We start from the raw sequence: 18,664 nt of genomic DNA on the forward strand, positions 1-18,664 counted from the left end.
AACTGGACAGCAAGGTGATGTGTCTGACAACACAATGGAACTCATCATCCTGATTAAGCTGGCCGTCCCTTTTTAATTATTTCCAGTATTTCATTCAAACGCAATCTCAAAAAGGTCACTGTTAAAAAATTAGAAAGGCATTCCTCATCTGCCTCTCGAGCTGCCACAGGCCCTCCCTCAAGTGATGACTTTCAGAGTTAAGTGCCTCTCTGCTTCATTCAGAATCTTAGTTTTTCACATTGCAATGGGTGGAGACTGAAAACAAATGTGTTCATATAATGTAAAAACTGTAAACGCATCATCAAAGGTCAGAGTCACTGTTGGTGTGAGTTGATCCAAGTCACTTAGATTGTCAGTCACATTTTTCTGATGAGAGACCTCGAGAAAACCAAACATTTTATTACTGTTACGTGCTTTTTTAACAGTAACTATGGTAACACACACAAAACATATTGAAATACTGGCTGTAATTTACTTCTATGTATTTGAGGAAAAACTAAAACGGTATTTTTAACATTTCTTTTGTCATATCTAAACACCTGCGGGCTTTCTGTTTCCCAAATGACTGACCAGAAAGTCACAAAACTACACACACAATATATAAATATATATAGATAGAGAGAGAGAGAGAGAGAGAGAGAGAGAGAGAGAGAGAGAAATAACATGCTGCTGCTGTTATAGTCTGCTATAGCAGCAGCATGTTATAACAGCAGCATGTTATAGCAGCAACATGTTATAACAGCAGCAACATGTTATAACAGCAGCATGTTATAACAACAGCATGTTATAACAAGTGATGTTTATTTGAGATTCTTTCCATAAGGTTGGTGAGTAAAGACACACTGATATTACACAGCCCAGTGCTGCAGTCGCTCTGATGTACCTAGCACACATTAAACGTGTATGTGCTGGGGTTGTTTTTTCCTGTGTGTACACGCGTGTGTGCGTACACAGAGCAGCTTTGATAAGAGGTCTTGAGAGGTATAGTTGAGGACCATGCCCTCCTCTCCTCTGCTCTCTTCTCCTCTCTATCCTGGCTAGCAGGCTGTCCTCATTACTGTCAGTCAGCATCAGGTTTAGCAGTGCCAGGCTCCTGCACAGCCCTCTGTCCTCTCTGCCCTGCCAGCACTAGCCTGCCTGACTGCTGCCATTGGTACGCATTGTAAGAAACCCTCAATCCCCCAGAAAACCTAATTACTCTCCACCCGCAACCAAGGAGACCGGAGCAGAAAAGAGGGAGGCCGGGAAAGAAGAATCACACGTATGTAAACTCCATTTATAAGCACTCTGGCAATTACTCAAACAAAAGAAATGTGTGTTCATGTTATATCTGCAGTGTAAAATAATAATTACACTAGCATCTACATTTACACATCATTTCTCTTTCCACTGAAGATTAACTGATGGAGGAAAGCTTGAAAAAAGGTAGATACATTTAAAGTGTGAAACACCGAATAAAAAAAAAAACGTACAAGAATCAAACTGAGCGCCGCTTTGACTACCCGTTAACTGGGTCACTCAGTTGGTGATTGTGTCTGACCACCAAACAAACAGTCATTCATATGTCTGTGCTCTGGCCCCATTTTCATCTGGAGCAGTTCCACTGAGGCCACTGAAAGCAAAGGAGCTGACGGGTCAGGGATTTAAACCCATCTCCAGCTCCAGCACAGCAGCCATTACCACAGGGGGAAAACAACTCCTTGTGACATCCTCCATCTAAAGAAGGGTTTACTTATGTTGGCTGCACATCTGTTTTTTTTCCAGGGGTGAGAGGACAGTGACAGTGAAGAATTCCCATCAATTCGCTTGTCACTTTTCCGTCATCTTGGTCCAAGTTTTTTTTTGCTCACTATCAAACTGGCCTGGTCTCAAATGTCAGTGTGTTTAGTGTCAGTTGTGAAACCCATTTCAAAACTGCATTTATTCTGAGAAATACAGCAAACATATTTTCATTTTGGACGTCGTGGTCACTCCCCGGGATGAGACCTGTGTCATGTGCCCAGATATGTGACACCAGGTTTTGGTTAATAGCTTTTAAGATGTAACATTCCCTCTCTTCCTCGCTGACCGTTTCTGTCTGCGTAGTGGAAATGCCTTTGAATAAGAAACTGTCTAACAAGAAATAATCTTCTTTCTCATTATAAATATTTGGGGGGACTCAGGGTCACAAACGGTGAAGCTGAAGAAATTATATTGATATGACATTCTGCTCCACATTAAGGACTTTTGTCCTTGAGTATTCTTTCAGACTCGTGCAGCTGTGCAGATCTGAGTCGGAACGGGGGGAGCTGGTGCTTTTAATAAATTCACAGGGACATTCAAAGGGGCTGGCAGCTACGGAGGTTTCATTTTCCCAGCAGTGAGCTGTGTCATTTAAAATAAGGATCATTTTGAGAAGGGGAATATCATAATGCTAAATCTAGATCAAATAACTGAGCAAGGTGTAAGACTGGATTTACAAGGCCTTGTAATCCTGAAAGACTGAAGAAGAAGCAGAGAAAAGAGCAGAGAGAGACGGAGGGAGGGAGAGAAGTTTGTTTTGAATTTGTATATTAAACTACACAACTGTGCCTCTTTAATACGGTGTGTGTGCATGTGCTGTGTAAGTGCAATATTATGTCACACACTACAAAGGCACAGGGGATGAGAATGTGTATTTACTTCATGCAGCTTTATTATTAGACTTCATTAAAACTTAAGACTTGAAATCTCTAGAACCACAATTCAACTGAGAGTCTTTTCTGCAGGTAAGAACATTAAGTACACACAGGCCCTGAGAGACATGTGTGGGATGCAGACAAGTGGAGGAGGTGGGGGAACTGGTCAATTTACCATTCAAAGAGTGAGTGAGTGAGTGAGTGAGTGAGTGAGTGAGTGAGTGAGTGAGTGAGTGAGTGAGTGAGTGAGTGAGTGAGTGTGTGTGTGTGTGTGTGTGTGTGTGTGTGTGTGTGTGTGTGTGTGAGAGAGAGAGAGAGAGAGAGAGAAAGAGAAAGAAAAAAGACAAGCGACACAGAGAGACAGAGAGTAAGACAAAAGAGAGAGGCAAAGAGAAAGAGCGCTCCAGCTGCCAGAGACAGAGCAGCACTAAGAGTAGGCCGTGAACAGCGAGTCACAGTCACAGCTGTCACAGGCTGGAGGAAAATTTGGGACAGTGCTTTGATGGTATTTTTGACTGATAGCCCAGAATTACCTCAGCCAATGTACGATCTCAGTTAGCCATTAGCCGTGCTCCTCGCTGACATTGATGCAAGCGGTTTAATACACGAGAGAAGTTGCAGGAAAGAAAACTGTCATTACAAACAAAAAACTGTCATCACAAATGAATAGATGTGTGCAGCACACATCTACTTGTACACAAATACAGTCTTCGCTCTGTATCCTGAAGACTGCCTGAATCACAGTGACAACCTGTTCAGGATGCTTTAAGAGGCAAATCCCTTTATGAGGTGCAAGGAAAGGGTTATGCCTATTGCTCTGTAAATGGCAACCATTCACATGGCTCTGTGAATGCTCCTTCCTTTCATTTCCATAACAAGCTATCAGAACTCATCTCCCACTGAAGTGGCCACAGTCCCGCTGGCAATTAAAATCATGCTGGGACATGCCATGGTTGTGTGTGACTCCACTGTGGGAAACAAAAGCAGCGGCAGCAGCGGTAATGACGCCAACAGTTGAGTGGTAAATCTCGAGCAATGTCGGCGGAAACCGGTGCTTTGATTCCTCAAGGAAACTGAGAGCAGGCCTCGTTTACATTTTTCACTATGAGCCTGACTGCAAAATATCAAACAAGCAGACAGCAAGAAACAGCATCATCTTGTCTTCATCTTCTTTACCACTTCCTATACACAGCCACAACACTAATATGGCACGTGGGTTTTTTCCAGCACAGTATCTCAAGAAATTTAGATGGAAAAAATAAATGAGGATTTGGAGAATTTTGATACAAATTGAAATAATTCCATGACAGACCTATAGACGTGAAATTATATGAACCTTTCTATTAAATTATATGAACCTTTCTATTAAGGGTTTTATTGTGGAGGAATCACATCTCACCTGAGTGCCTCCGCTAACGTCAGAAGAAATTATTACATCTTTATGAAATGCAGTATCGGGCTCATTCAGCTTAAATGGAAATGAGCAGTAGTGATACATCACACAGCCGTGGCCACATATTTAATGAGTGAGGCGGTTGTTTGAACGGGCATCAAGAGCATTCGCTGATAATGAGATGAGATGCGTCAAGTTCTGTCTGATTCAGTTCAAGAGGTGATTGACTGATCGATCACATCGAGCTTCACAGTTATTAATGTGAACAGCACGTTGCAATGTCAGGGAGAGCATTTCTACACTTAACAGGCAGATTCCTCTGATTCCTGAGGGAAACCCCGCGCATGTCCTGTTAAGAAACATTATATATAAAATGGTGGTAATCACATCCGTATTCATATCCATATTTTACACACAATAAAATCAATACTATACATCTGCTGGCCACTAAGAGAGTGAACTGAGGTTTGTTGTAAAAGTAAATGTTGAGATGCTGAAACATTTACACTGAAGTCATTTTATAGCTACGTTTAGATGCCTCCCTAATAACGCCACGGCTAACCCCAGCCTGGCTGAACGGGCTACGAGGAGATGAGGCATAAATGAATGTGCATAAAGCACTTTGCATCACATCATCATTGTTTAATCCTTTTCATTCTCATCTGTCAATCATCCACAGATGCAACCTAATCCCTGAATATTTGCGGCCTAGTCTGCATTGATACCTTCAACATGACTTGTAAGCACAGCATCTATTTCTAATACAAACATGGTTTTTATGTTTTAAGATAAGCTTTATGCATTTCTAATGTGTGTGTGCCACTTTTTTTTAGCATGTTTTTTTTTTTTTTTTTTTTTTGAACAACAGGATTTGTGGTCACCTTCTCGCCTTCTACCAACTTCCTGCTACAAACAAACACAGATCACTAAAATCAAATATTTACAGGATTCTCAAACGTAAGATTCAAAGCAGAAAGAATCATCCCTGTGACTGATTACTCACACCAACATATGTGCCTTATCATGACAGCAACCTGTAATCCATCTCTACTGCTGGCCTTACTAAACACATGTTTCACTTTCAGACCCTCCGGCGTCGTTTCTACCTGTACAAAGTCGGCTTTGTCGTACATGTCACCTCAGATTTAATGATATGTTAGAGAGTGTGTCTACGTCAGTGTAGCCTAATGAAGAGCTGCTGCCTGTTGTCTCTGACCGTCTCCTCACAGTGGAACTGCCTGTGGTTTTGGGGCAGTGTCAGTTATTGCTGCTGATACAAGTTGTTTTTCCTGTGATCCTGTCATCCCGGTGCAAACACCTTCAGTTGTTTACAGTGAAATGTCCTCTGTGTTCACCTTCACTTCCTGTCTGTTTTCAGCATTACTCTACGTGCTGTACATACTGTATAGTTTTACCATACTGCAGCATTCAGCAGTGGTAGGTCATTGGCAGGGTTACTTGTGAGGTCACTGTTAGCCGTGAGAAAATAAACGCTGATTGGTCTCGTCACGATTTGCTCCCTGAAGCCCGTGCTACTGAGGCACCTGCCAAGCCAAGATTCTTTAAACAAGAACGAAGCCTATTCAACAGCTGCACAAGCAGCCAGGCAGACAGTGGAGGGGAAAGAGGGACAAAAGAAAGCAAATGCAAAACAGAAAGGACTTTCTAAATGGGAACCTCAGAGTGGGACCTCCTTTAAAGGTCTTAAATCAATTGAACATAAAGTACAAACCCATGCAATGTTAATCTATCTGGCTTAATCCCATTGCTTTAAGATCCTTTATAATCCACATTCAATACAGCCATTTTTCTTCTCTAACAAGCATGCCCTATAGCCATTTTATAAATCATTCGTACAAGGCTTTTTCAGTGCCACAAATTCTGTTATGGTGTCATTATTTCACTGAGTTATGAATCACGCGAGGTAGAATGATAAATATGTTTAAGACCTGTTGAACAGCTCAAAATATTGTATTTCCCTCTCTGAGTTACTCCTGAAAAAAAGACTATAACACTGTTAAAAAAAAAATTAACAATAACCATGACAGCAAGAGGAGTTTCTGGTTCATTTAAAAAACTAGAAGCATCATCAAACATCTGAGCTGGTTTATTGCACATTCAACTTTTATGAGCAGGACTCAGAAGAGAAGAAGTTAAAGTGATATACTCAACATGTAAGAAAACACTGGTAGTTTCTCAACCATATGCCGATATCCTGAAGTCATGTGCTCTGGCTTTGAAAGCCTGCACTGCCAATTCCTCATTTGAAACCTGAACAACTCTTTAACAATGGCTCTCTCTGATCTGGTGGGAAGGAGAAAATCTATTATCGATTTCCACCTGGTGTAGGTGGAAAAAGCCCCAATAGCACAGCTGAATAGCGCTTACACTGTACTGCGCTATAGCCTGCACATTAAATGCTGGGGGATGGTGTGAGAGGGCATGTCAACAAAGCCCTTGACTATACCACAGCACCATCTGCACACGCTGAATATTTAATTGTGATTAGAACGGCTCGAGACCAGTAATCAAGAAAAGAAAAGATAATACGCATCATGAAGAGGTCATGTGACAGTTCCTGTGTGATTGGAGTTTGGCTCATTTTTTAAATCATCTTTCGTTTCAGTGCTAATTGTGACAATCTCTGCATGCATGCCCCACAATTCAAAAATCTTTCTAAATCACTTATGTCATTCACTCCCATTCAACTCCGAATGGTACAGAAAACAGCTCAACAGACTTATTATTCAGCAATTCGTCACTGTCAAGTGAGAAGAGAAGTCAACAATCATTTCTTGCCAGTTGAGTCAAGCTAATATAAGGCTATTCACATTAAAAAAAAACTTGGCATTTCACATTAACGTGCACCTTAAAAGTGTTGCAACAGCCAGGAAAGGGAGGTCTCGATTTCACCAACATGTTCTGCACATCTTTAGAGACAGTCACAAACACATCAAGCCAACAGTACGACCACTTCACCACTGACTGTATGCTCTGCAACATTAAATGCACAATACAGCTTGATTTTATACAACGAAAACTGGAATCTCTGCTGCAATGGAAATACACTGTGGTAATAAGACCACAAGTTCATTTCAAGCCATTTGCCATTAAAAACAACTATGATGAGGGATGAAATGCAAATGCAAGCATGACAAAAGCACTGTAAAAATGAAGTAGATATATAACAGTGAGGTAATACAAAAAAAAAAAACATAACTTCAATCATGCAGAAAATTCCCTTTAAGCGTAAAATGTCCAACTTTAATTGCTTTGGCGGAGCAGTAAAGACAAGGTAAGAACAATGGAGCCACACTAGGTATTTCTCTACAATAACAAACAGACAACCGCTGCCTATTTGTATCTGCTGTGTGAGCACACAAAATTAGGTAAGCTAGTGACATGAGACAATCATTTTCTTTGAGCAGGGTTAGTGACCAATTTATTCTTACCTTAGGCTGGGCGCGACGGGGAAAGGCAACCTTAGGATCAATCTGAGAATGAGAAGAGAATAGCAAAAATGTTGTTAAAGGAGAAAATGTTATATTTCAAGGGTGAAAAGCAAAGAACAGGTGTTGAAAATATTTCTAAAACTCTGAGCCCAAAAAGAAAAAAGGGCCCCGAGAGTATTCTGAGCCTCTTTTATTGTGCTGAGCACCAGAGACCGTTCACATGGTTACATTAAAATCCATTGTGGTCAAGAATAAATACTGTTATTTTCATGGCAGAAATACATATTTGTAATTTAATGTATTTAAATGTGATACTTTTATCTCACACTGATGATAATTTATCTGAGCCATTAAGATTTACAAAAGCTGCATAATCAGCCTGTGGCCATCCACACAGTCTGCTTTTGAATTTGAGAAGCATTTTCAGAAACCAACGCTGCATTCAAGAGCCGTCAAAATTATTGCAATTGCATATTAAATACACATGAGTGACCCAACAAAGTGGCGATAAGAATGAGGAGAGGAGAATTGTTTGCTACAGCAGGTCTGCAACATCAGACTTTTGTCAAATGTGACATATTTTTCACAATCTGGTGAAGTAATTAAGGTTATTGATAAGGAAAGGTGGATCGTGATTATAGGTAGCTTAATATCCCAACAATTCAAACTATACAGAGAGCAAACATCTCCTAAATGTTCATGTTTATCATTTTATTAGATATTAAATCAATTCACACTGACTAGTTCATTTGTAAAATACCATTTAATGCACTATGCAATAACAGAACCTTATTAGTCACTACATTAATCCCTGCTCTAAAACGGCCAATCATTCATATTTACTGCTGGCCAATTAGCTGTCTCCTTATTAATTATGTTGGAGCAGATATTTGGCCCAATAACTGGTTTGACTTCAAGTTAAGTGAGTTTGGATTTCCAGCAGAAAGACCTTTAGGTTCAAAACAAAACAGCATTCATTGTAATAATTTATATGTAATGGCAGCAGAAAATTTGTTATAATGAGGATTTGAAGGAAGCCGGCCAATATCACTGACCTCATTACTTACTGGAGCAAATTATCTACAATTGATGGAGCTCAATGACACATTCTAGGCACCACACGCATTGTAACGGGCAATGTACTATAGAAAACCACATATTAATTACTACTAATTACTGTGGGTGTCTCCAGACCAAAATATTGGTGCTACCAAACGACGTGTTGACGCTGGCGACTGATATACATTAAAAAAGAACCAGTGCTGCTGTTGTGCTGAGGCGGGCCTGACCGTCGCTCTGCTGGTCATGGTCGCGGCAGAGACTCACTTTTATTTTAGGCAGGAATCCCTGATTGAATATGACAGGGAGAAAATGAGAGTCTGAGGCCGGTGGCGCCTCCAGATATTGCCAAATAACCAAGAGGATGCATCGGATGAGCCTGTTTCTCCATTTTGTGCTTGTTATTTCATTAGCTTCATTTTCCTCGTTAATTTCACTTGGATGAAGGTATGCGGTGGGTGTCTCATCAACCTTGCACTTAGAGTGAAGAGGAACTATCACAAACAGTAATGTCATCCTGAATTGTCCTTGCCTGGATACCTATGAATTCAAAAAAAGAAACAGATCTAATTTTCCTTTGGGCAGAATATTACTCATTTGTATTTAACAAAGAATCCGTTTCATGTTGTCCCATATTTTTTGCTGGGTGTTTTACTGAAATATTTACAATCAGTCTACCAATTCTATGCATCGGTTAACGTTGCTCCTTGAGCACAGATGGATTTATTAAAGAAAATATGTACATTTCTTTGTGCCAAGAGAAAACAAATCAAGAAACACGAGAAGACCATCTGCACAGATCAATTAAGCCATTGAGACTGACTACATTTTAATGTGTTTGAAGGGAAACCATGATGTGCAATGTCATTGTCATCTTTTCTGTCAGTCTCAGTTATTACTGTTATCTTTCTAAATCAGGTCAAAATGAGAAATGAATTCAATAACACCTGGCTATGGCAACCCTGCTTGTAATGAATTTCATTTAAAGATTTGTTTTAGCACTTAGCCCCAGGCATAACCAATTCAAACTCAATTATTTTGTGCACCCTATTTGAGCAAACACAACACGTTATGCTTTGAATACCAAAATCCTATACTTGGTAATGTATCTTACTTTTTAAGCCAATACAAAACATATCAAATCTCCCTTCATTACACTGCATAAACTAATGGTTTCTCCGTCCTGCTGAGGATTTCTGTTCACTGTGAAGATCTGTGTTTGCACTTTAACACAGCAACACTGGAGCTCAGAGAGGTTTCTGTCTGTCAGGCTGCTTGAAAATATTAGGATTATAGCAAAGAGAGAATTACAGCCACAGAACTGTATTAAAATGAGGCTGATACTGAAGATTGTTTAAATCACACTCGGAGCAATGCAAGCAAATTAGGTAATGAGGACTTACTAACCAATCCTTCTGAGAAAAGCTGTAGCTCTACCTTTTTAGGTCACAACTTATGATGAATGACTCCTTTGAGAAACTTAATTTATGAGCAGTGGAGATGTTGCAATTGTTTTTCTTTCACTTTGCATATTCATGTGATTTCTATGTTGCCCTCATCCTTAAGGCCAAGAGGTAAAATACCCATGACGCTGTGCACTGTAAAACCACACACGATGGTGTCTCTGCTTTACCTGATACTTCCTTCCTGAAACGTTTGTTATGTACACATATACAATCAGCTTTAGGATCGCTCAACCAGAACTGGGCAGTGCACTTGTTTCAGTAATCCCACATCTCACTCAAGTCTATTTGCATCTATCAATACCTGAAAAAATTTTGTAACACTATTTAAAAACCCATTAGGAAAAGTACTTTTGTTAATGGGCTGGAAGGAAAAAAGCACTCTCTTGTTCTTGCTATTGCTTCCACTTTAATTCTGCTTATCTTTTCCAGCATCAGCTGAATGCAACAAGTTTAGGCGTATTCTCTGTGGCTTGTTGAAATGAATTCTGGGAACAAATCACAAGCTGATGTCAAAGCAGAGAAGGCAATTTTAGGGAACATGTGTACCAGGAAGCATATTAAAGCACTTCAGCACAAAATAATTCCCATAACGTATTAAGTGTCATAAACTGACGACACATAACTGTAGAGTAAAATGTGAGACCTCCCATCCAGCTGTAGCTGTATCACCATCATCTAGTAGCAGTTAAAGTACTTTATTAATCTGCCTCCAGGAAATCTTTATCACCAGCAGAGCACACAAACTAAACAGCACATAGATATTTGAAAACCTGACTTGGAGCTGAATGAACAATCTGCTCTGAATTTGAATGTGCTTCACCTTTGAACATTAGGTTTTACTGGTTGTGAGATTAGCAGCTCAGAGCTGCGCTATTACGCAGGTAAACTCCCAGAATTTACCTTTTGTTTATTGTTTTCATACTGTGGAAATGTGAAGGTCATCGGACCATAACAAGCATTAAGGATTGATTTGAGCATTGTACAACAACATAGAAAATCTACTGAATCTACTAAATCTATTAAATCTATTAAATCTATGGTGATGATGCCCATTGTTGTCTTTGTCATAAACAGGGTTTTTACACATTGCGATACAGAAGCAGATTTTCACCTGAACGCTCCAAAGACAAACAGGGCTGGAGGATACGGTCACAATATCATATTGTGATTAACAGAATGACTGTAATTAATGGTAGAGCTGCAATAATTTTAATTAATCAACTATGTTGATAGTTTCTTATTTTTAAGTTAAATATGATCTTGTCAAACATGAAAATTGGCTTACTCTAACATTACAGTAGACTAGATAATTTGGTTTGGGCAGTTGGTCAAATAAAACATTTGATGGTATAATCTAAGAAATTGATATGGGACTGTTGTTCTGTTTATTCTTATTCTTTTTATTATTATTATTATTATCCTCATATTTATTATTTTATCATATAGCCCAAATCAAAACAAAACAATCATAATATTAAACTTGATATTTCTGACAAATTCCATGTTAATGTGAGAAAAGACAAAAATCTTCTTACAGGTTGGATTACAACCATCTCCATCATCTACAGCTGTCTGTATGTCAGACGTCCTGTTTTCCTTTGATTAAGTGAATGCAGCCATGTAATGTAGCAGCGCCTGTTATGTACATTTGTCTGGCAGCCTCTAACGTGATGTCATCATCACAAGCCTGAGTGTCTCAGGTAAATCTGAAGCATCTAACCAGGTTCATGAGGAGCACAAGAGCAGCGACGGTCGTAGTTAAAGAAGCATCTCACACATTTGTTATGTGTTTTATGATGCAACATGATCTCACACAGAACAAAAGTGTATTTCCTCCAGACATCACACAACACGATATGTCAGCGTAATAAATGAGAACAGACCAAGAGGAATCCCTGCAACCCCCGATCTTTTATCTTCCACAGCCTTTTATACAGGGTCTCAGAGGGCTGCTTTTGCATGCGACTGTGGGAGATCAGGGCAGAGGGAACAGCATATATCTTAAGTTCACATCTTACAAAAGGATTTCATATATTAATGCGGCTCCTGGGTAAACTCTCTTCCTCTCTCTGAAGACATATCTACGCAGGCCTGATGATGTGGTGTTTAAGCTAAAAGGAAAAGCCTTATCAAAGCTTGCAGCCTCTCCCAATTTAAGTGTGTGAGCAGGTCCACAGGTGTGTGTGTGTGAGATACCGACGGAACAGACAAGAAATTACAACATAAATGTTCCATATCTGTGCAGTCAATCTGCTGTGGAATAAACCAGGAAAAGGCACATTTTTTTGTCTTAATAATATGCAACATCATTATGAGCATGATCTAGATCCACTGATATCACACTAGATATTTTAATACTGCCTTGACAAACATGTTATGTTGTGTATGTACTGACAAGAGGCAGATCCAGCATGAACTAATAACGCCTTCAGCCATAATTAACTGTGGAAGACTGAGCACCTGCTTTACTTAAACAACAGCAAGTCAGAGTTTAGCTTAATAATTTCACTCTGCTTCCAAAATCCTCTCTTTAGATTTGACCACAGCATCTTTTCGTCCGAGCCTTTTCTCCTCCTTTCCTCTTGGGTTGTTTGCTGTCTCACCTACAACATCAAAACGGCGAGCGCGGGCTGACCTGGGGGTGATTCAATAAAGGCTGGAATTACGCCAGCGCCACGTAGAATATGTTTATCTTACAGGAAACGTAGATGTTTGTAGGTCTAACAGGGAGCAGGGAATTAAGTCTGAGGCCACAGTTTAAACTACCATGAATGTATCGCACTGTCATGAACAAATTTATATCTTGCATTCAAATATCATAACCTTTGGTGGGTCCAACAAGCCCTTATAAATATTTAGCAAATTTTATTAATAAAGTTTTATTAGAACTCCTTCACATTAAATCATAGAAACAACAACCTGGAATCAATCTACCTTCCTTGTAAAGCTTTCAACTGTTACTTCTTAAATGTAAAATCATGGAATATGATCTCCTCGTTCATACCAGCCTGCCTTGAAACATCTTCAGGAACAGATGCCATGAGTTGCATATTTCTAAACTGAACAAAGCATCATGAAAAATGGCAAATATGTTCTGAATTACCAGCATGTGTGTTTTGTAGCCCCAGGCTGTTCTTCCCCATATGTCTCATTCACATTCATCCTCGTCTAAGTGTTTTCATAACCGGACCAAAAGCACAGCACACAGAAAAAAAAAATATGAAGCCAAAATGCTGATCCATACTGAAATCCATTCGAGGTATCTGTACAAGTAATAAACTAATATTTCCTAATAATAGTAACTATATTTTATCTGTGACTGAAAGGGTGTGTTTCTGATTTAATTCACACGTCCAACTATATCTGTAGAATAAAACCAGTTCAACATTAAAAACAAGGGAACTTGTAAATTAGGTATGATTTTCACTTTCCCTGTACGAACACTCATAATACTGCATGAGTCAACTTGTTCACAGTCACAGCACCTCCAGCCACTCGTTCCCTTCAAGGTTACGAGGGACAAAAACACCGGTAAGGATCCATTCAAGCACAGCAAGAGTAGGAGGCTTGTATCAAACCAACATCTGCAAGCGCATCAAGAACCATCCACACACACTGGACCAGTTCATCCTTTTCATTACTGCTGAGCAACTTCATAAAGAGATATGATAGATCCCAATGCAATGCAATCTTGATAGCGTGAATGTTAAGATATACAACAGCTCATCAGATACAGCCCAGTGACTAATGGTTAGGAGGGCAACAAAGACAGCTGCCGCAGGTTTGTAATCTTCGACTGCACGCTGACAAATACACAACAACACATTAGCAGATAGAAAATATACATTTCTGCATTTGAGTCAACAGGATATTCAGTCTGTCAGACACATGTCCAGCAAAAAGAAAAAAAACTCCACATGGCATGACTGTATGTTGTCCATTCTGCCAAAGCCATTACTGATCTCTATTATTACAGGTCTATCAGTATCAATTCATGTTTCGAGGTATGGAAGCTAAACACACACCCAATAAATCACACACAAGAAAATAGTTTCAATAATACCAGACAGGAATGGAAATCTAATTTGCTTCATATCTTTTTAAATATGGACTGTGTAAAAGTCAACATCATGTAATCACAACATCCCTTATCAAGTCAGGGGTCTCTCTCTCTCTCTCTCTCTCTGACATAAATTTTTTTAAAAAGGAAATGTTTCACAAGAAGCCAAGAGAGACTTGTCATATAAGTTAGCATAGCATGTGCAACATGTTTAGAGAAGTTTGCTGTGGCTGTGCACTAAGGCCACAATTCAGAGACAATGATGTTCAGATGTCAGACCTTAAAATGTCAGTGTTCAGTTCTCAGGGTGAGGTCCTGTCAAAGCTGAGGAATATGACATGCCTGACCTATAGGCTACAGTAAGTGTGATACACGGCAATGTTATTGTTGATGTGCCTATCTGTAGCTGTGTATATTTTGTATAAAACAGAGGCGGCCCACAATCACACAATGGTAATTTTACATTTGTGATTTTGCATGACACTTGAGATAAACCTATATTTCAAAGCAGAGATAATGCCTGTGAAATCAAGATGACAGTATTCCTCGTGATTATGATTATACACATAAGAAAGATTGCTCATTTTAATATAAGAAAAAAATATTTTGTAATCAATAAGTCAGCTGCAACATAGAAGTAGCAGTGGTTTAAGACTGGGTTTGAGCAGGGGGTCAGTAAGTTAAGTCCAATGAATATCTTAACAGAACAGTTATATTAATAGTTAATGCACAAGGAATTTAACTCTTTCCTGTTGCCACTACACTCAAAAGTGCCTTCGGGCAAGGCAGTGCTCCATTTATCTGGAATAAGTACAAGACTGGGCTGTGCAGGCCAACGCCAAGGTGTAAGTATATTTTTTATGTGCAGCCTTCTCTCACGCATAGCCCCCCCCCCCCCCCCCCCCCCCCCGACCTTTGCTGTAAATATATATGCTGTCAAGCTGTCACAAAGTTGTTCATTCAAAATGTCAAGCTTGAAGTTATCAAACTGCTCCAGATTCTGCATCAAAGTGTGTTTGCATTGTTATCCCTTCAAGCAGCCCCTCCACCTGCCTCTGCTGCGCCCCTCTACAGATGTTCTGCAGGGTTATTAGTCTCACTTAGTGGTCACTTCTCTGCCAACAGCCATGTCTTCTCTCTATATTCTCTCATTCAGAAGTGAGGGACTATTGTATGTTCTTATCACCCCTATTACCATAACATAATAACATAGTCCGTCATAACACTTACACACATAGAAACACTCAAGCTCAAAGTTTGAGTGAGACATAAAAAATATCAAAGTGTGATGTAGATTTCAGGGTTAGAGAGAGGAAACTCTGACAACCAGAGGCCCACGATGTATTTTCATTTAGTGTTATCAATAATTGTGTGAAGGTGTGTGTGTCTTTTTTCTAATGGTAAATAATTCATTTTTGGACCTGTAGAAATACTAAACCCATAAAGCCCTTTGGAGAAGTAAAGCCTCCATCACTGAGCGGCTCTGACAACTGGCCAGAACGCTCAGAGCTCCCTAATAAAAAAAAAGAAAAAAAGAAGAGCAGCCACATTACTACAAACTCTGTAGTTGAAAGAACTGGGAGGAATAAGAGTTTTCTCCGCTCTGTGCCAATTACACTTGAGCTCAAGAATACAAATAAATGTTAAATTTACATTACTGGCCATATTCTCTGGGGATTTCAGAGCATCCTTATTATTTGCTGCTACCTTAAGTACGATAATTTCTCTTTCAAAATTCTGCAAAATATCCCTCCATCCATAGGGTTGCCTTCTCCATGCTATTAATCCATTTCCAAAACTTTGCTGGCGTATCTGGACAGTGACGCCTGCTGAGCGGAAATCCCAGATAAATATTCAGCTGAACTCGATCTAATCCATCACTACAGACATCTCTCAAAAACGACCAGCATGCTTAATTATTCATGTGCTGATCATTTCAAAAGCCAAGTAAAATCCAACATAGTTCACAGTTTTTCATCAATGAGTGTCTGGGTGTGTGAGTGCGAGTGCGAGTGAACTGCCTTTTATATGTAAGTAAACTAAACACACATTTATAGTATGAAATGTATTGACATGCTCCCAGTGAATTGCTGCTACAGCCAAATTATTTCACATGACGGTAATCAATTATTTAGAATAACGTCTATGTCATTTTAAAAAGTTGATTGATTCTGCTTTAATTTATCTCACAAACAGAGCACTCTGTTTTTATGGGGGTGTTGTTTCCAACCTAGTTTGCACAGTATCAGTGCAGCAGACGTCATATCTGCTGGCTCAAACAGTAGCGAGGCAGCAGTTCTGGACAGCACGCCCTTCAGTGGAACATGAGATATGTGCACACTGCACATGTGGCTACAGAGGAGAAGGGGGCGTGTCAGCCCCATTCATCCACAGAAGTGAAAGTGAACACATAATATTCACCCTGGAGTTGTGTTTTATTGCTAGGCTTAGTGTTGATGGGCCCATCATACATTTAGCCCTTATACATGACCTTGATACACACAGCCTGTTAACCTGAGAGGTGTTTCCCCACAAGGCCTCAGGCAGTCCCACAGTTATGACCGAAGGTCTCAGTGCAAAGGCAAAACAAGAAATAAACATGTATGTAAGTGCAGATGAAATCAACTCACCGTCTTTGAGTCTAATTCATGGTGTTGTTGAGCTAAGACTTTATCTACGCTGGCAGCATCTGTAAACGTAACAAACCCAAATCCTCTGCAAAGACACAAAGATGAAAACAACAACAGTGTTAAAATGCATATGTACAAAAGACAAATATTACAATGCATTTTGCTTCTTGCAAATAGACACTGAATGCAGACAAACATTGCCACTTGCCACAATAAGCTGCATAACAATAGGCACAATATTCATATGACCTTATTACTGTCAGAATATTTCTTTGCAATGTAATTATAATCCACATTATGGACGTCCTGTAGCAGATCTGAGCCTCACACTGAGGACGCTGCTGATCATTATTTGCTATGTTACAATATGAAACGACACCACACCAACATTGTGGTGCAGTCACAAAGTCAATGTCAAATTGCATTCGGCCGCAGCTTTACAGCAGTGAGCATTTAAGCTTATCTGGCTTGCTGTGAAACCACACGCAGGCGCGCGCACACAGGGACACACACGAACACGTGCGCGCGCGGACACAGAAACACACATACTCGCTGGATTAACACTAAACAGGGACAAAGTAAGCGATATCGCTGCATGCACTGGAGAGGAGAAGTAGAAAAGCCCTGTATTTACCTGGAGCGTTTTGTCGTGGGGTCTCTCATCACCATACATTCTCTTATTTCTCCGAATTTACTAAAATAGTCTCTAAGGCTGTCTGTGGATAGAGAGAAGATGTCGGGTCATTGGACAGAAACATATGGGCATGCTGTTGTCATTGTATTTCAAAAACACCCCGCGATGCGCATAGGGGTCGAATAGAGGACTTCAGATGGACGGAGATCAAAAATAACATCGTGCGCACACACTAGTGAGATATCCCATACAGTACACTACTGCACAGACACCGCCAGCAGCTACAACGAGCTCCCGGTCACAGCGACAAAACAACAAGAAATACTGGACACGGTGTAAAAGAGAATAACAGTCTCACCTGGTGAGGTCTGCCAGCTGAGGCCACCGATAAACATTTTACTGTAAGGGGAAAACACAACAGAAGTGAGTCCAGATGTCAGTTCGGCCATTTTGACGACTAACTACTTCTAAAAGCGACCTTAAAGGATAAAGGAAGACTATGAAAACACATTCGCGCTCAGTAATTATAGTCTATCTCCATAAAAGGGGGAGGCCACTCTTCATACAGAGCTGAGGTCTTTAAAACTGCATCTGGAAACAGACCCGTGCTCGGTTTAAGTGCGTACTGGGGGACGAATCCAGCACGGCAGTCGAAGTCCTCTCCAAGATGTTGTAACATGAAAAAAATCCAACCTTAGGATGAAATTGAGAAAGATTCTTACCCCGGGTCATGTTGTGAATCATTTAGGCTTCCGGATGTGGCTTGACTCCCGTCTCCTTCCATATCTATTCCAAACTATAGGCTGGGACTACAGTAACAGTGACAGACACACACAGATACGGCAGGAGATATGCAAAGCCCCGCTATGAGAATATTACTGAGCCGGGAATGAAAGCGTCACACGTGGGATCAGCTCAGCCCCCTTCTCCCTCCTCCCTCTCTCAGCATGCTCTACCTTGGCCCACAGGGGGCGGAGCCTGGCTCTGTCACCTAACCAATCCAATTGACGTCAATTCAGGCAATCTGCAAACCAATCCTCCGATTTGTCATTTAATTAAGCAATAAGCCACTAGAGGTGAAAGTGGCTTATTGCTCTTCTAAACCAGTGGACGCACACTATTAAAAATAATAAATAAATAAACTTTGTCTCATAAATGTTATTCTTAATTAGCAATGTTTACATGTTATCATTCAAATGAAATCCTTTCGAAAGCAGCAGCGTGATATTTTATAATTACACTTATTTGTTATTCTTCCGCAGTGCAATATAGTCCCTCAGAAAGCAGCAAAAAAAAGTGGGGCAATCCCTATT

At 40.1% G+C, this 18,664-nt stretch overlaps 1 protein-coding gene across 11 annotated transcripts in view; it reads right to left on the minus strand.

Moving 5' to 3' along the window:
- The window catches only part of msi2b (musashi RNA-binding protein 2b), a 220,734-nt gene extending 202,465 nt beyond the window's left edge, over nucleotides 1-18,269 (minus strand). For 3 of the 11 annotated variants that reach the window (XM_023418172.2, XM_023418166.2, XM_023418168.2), the window contains exons 1-5: nucleotides 18,074-18,267; nucleotides 17,710-17,750; nucleotides 17,352-17,433; nucleotides 16,718-16,802; nucleotides 7,503-7,544 (exon numbers count right to left, since the gene is read on the minus strand). In XM_023418172.2, coding sequence (XP_023273940.1) covers nucleotides 7,503-7,544; nucleotides 16,718-16,802; nucleotides 17,352-17,433; nucleotides 17,710-17,750; nucleotides 18,074-18,135 — 312 coding nt within the window. In that variant the 5' untranslated portion in view covers nucleotides 18,136-18,267. Of the gene's footprint in view, nucleotides 1-7,502; nucleotides 7,545-16,717; nucleotides 16,803-17,351; nucleotides 17,434-17,709; nucleotides 17,751-18,073 lie in introns of all 11 variants that reach the window. The other 8 variants (XM_087177122.1, XM_023418170.2, XM_023418167.2 and 5 more) reach the window with 5 other exon arrangements.
- Between the last annotated feature and the right edge of the window lie 395 nt (nucleotides 18,270-18,664).

This window comes from Seriola lalandi, unplaced genomic scaffold (assembly GCF_002814215.2).
Source record: "Seriola lalandi dorsalis isolate HSWRI2012SDOR001 ecotype SW California unplaced genomic scaffold, Sedor1 jcf7180002054581, whole genome shotgun sequence".
NCBI classification, from domain to species: Eukaryota; Metazoa; Chordata; class Actinopteri; order Carangiformes; family Carangidae; genus Seriola; species Seriola lalandi.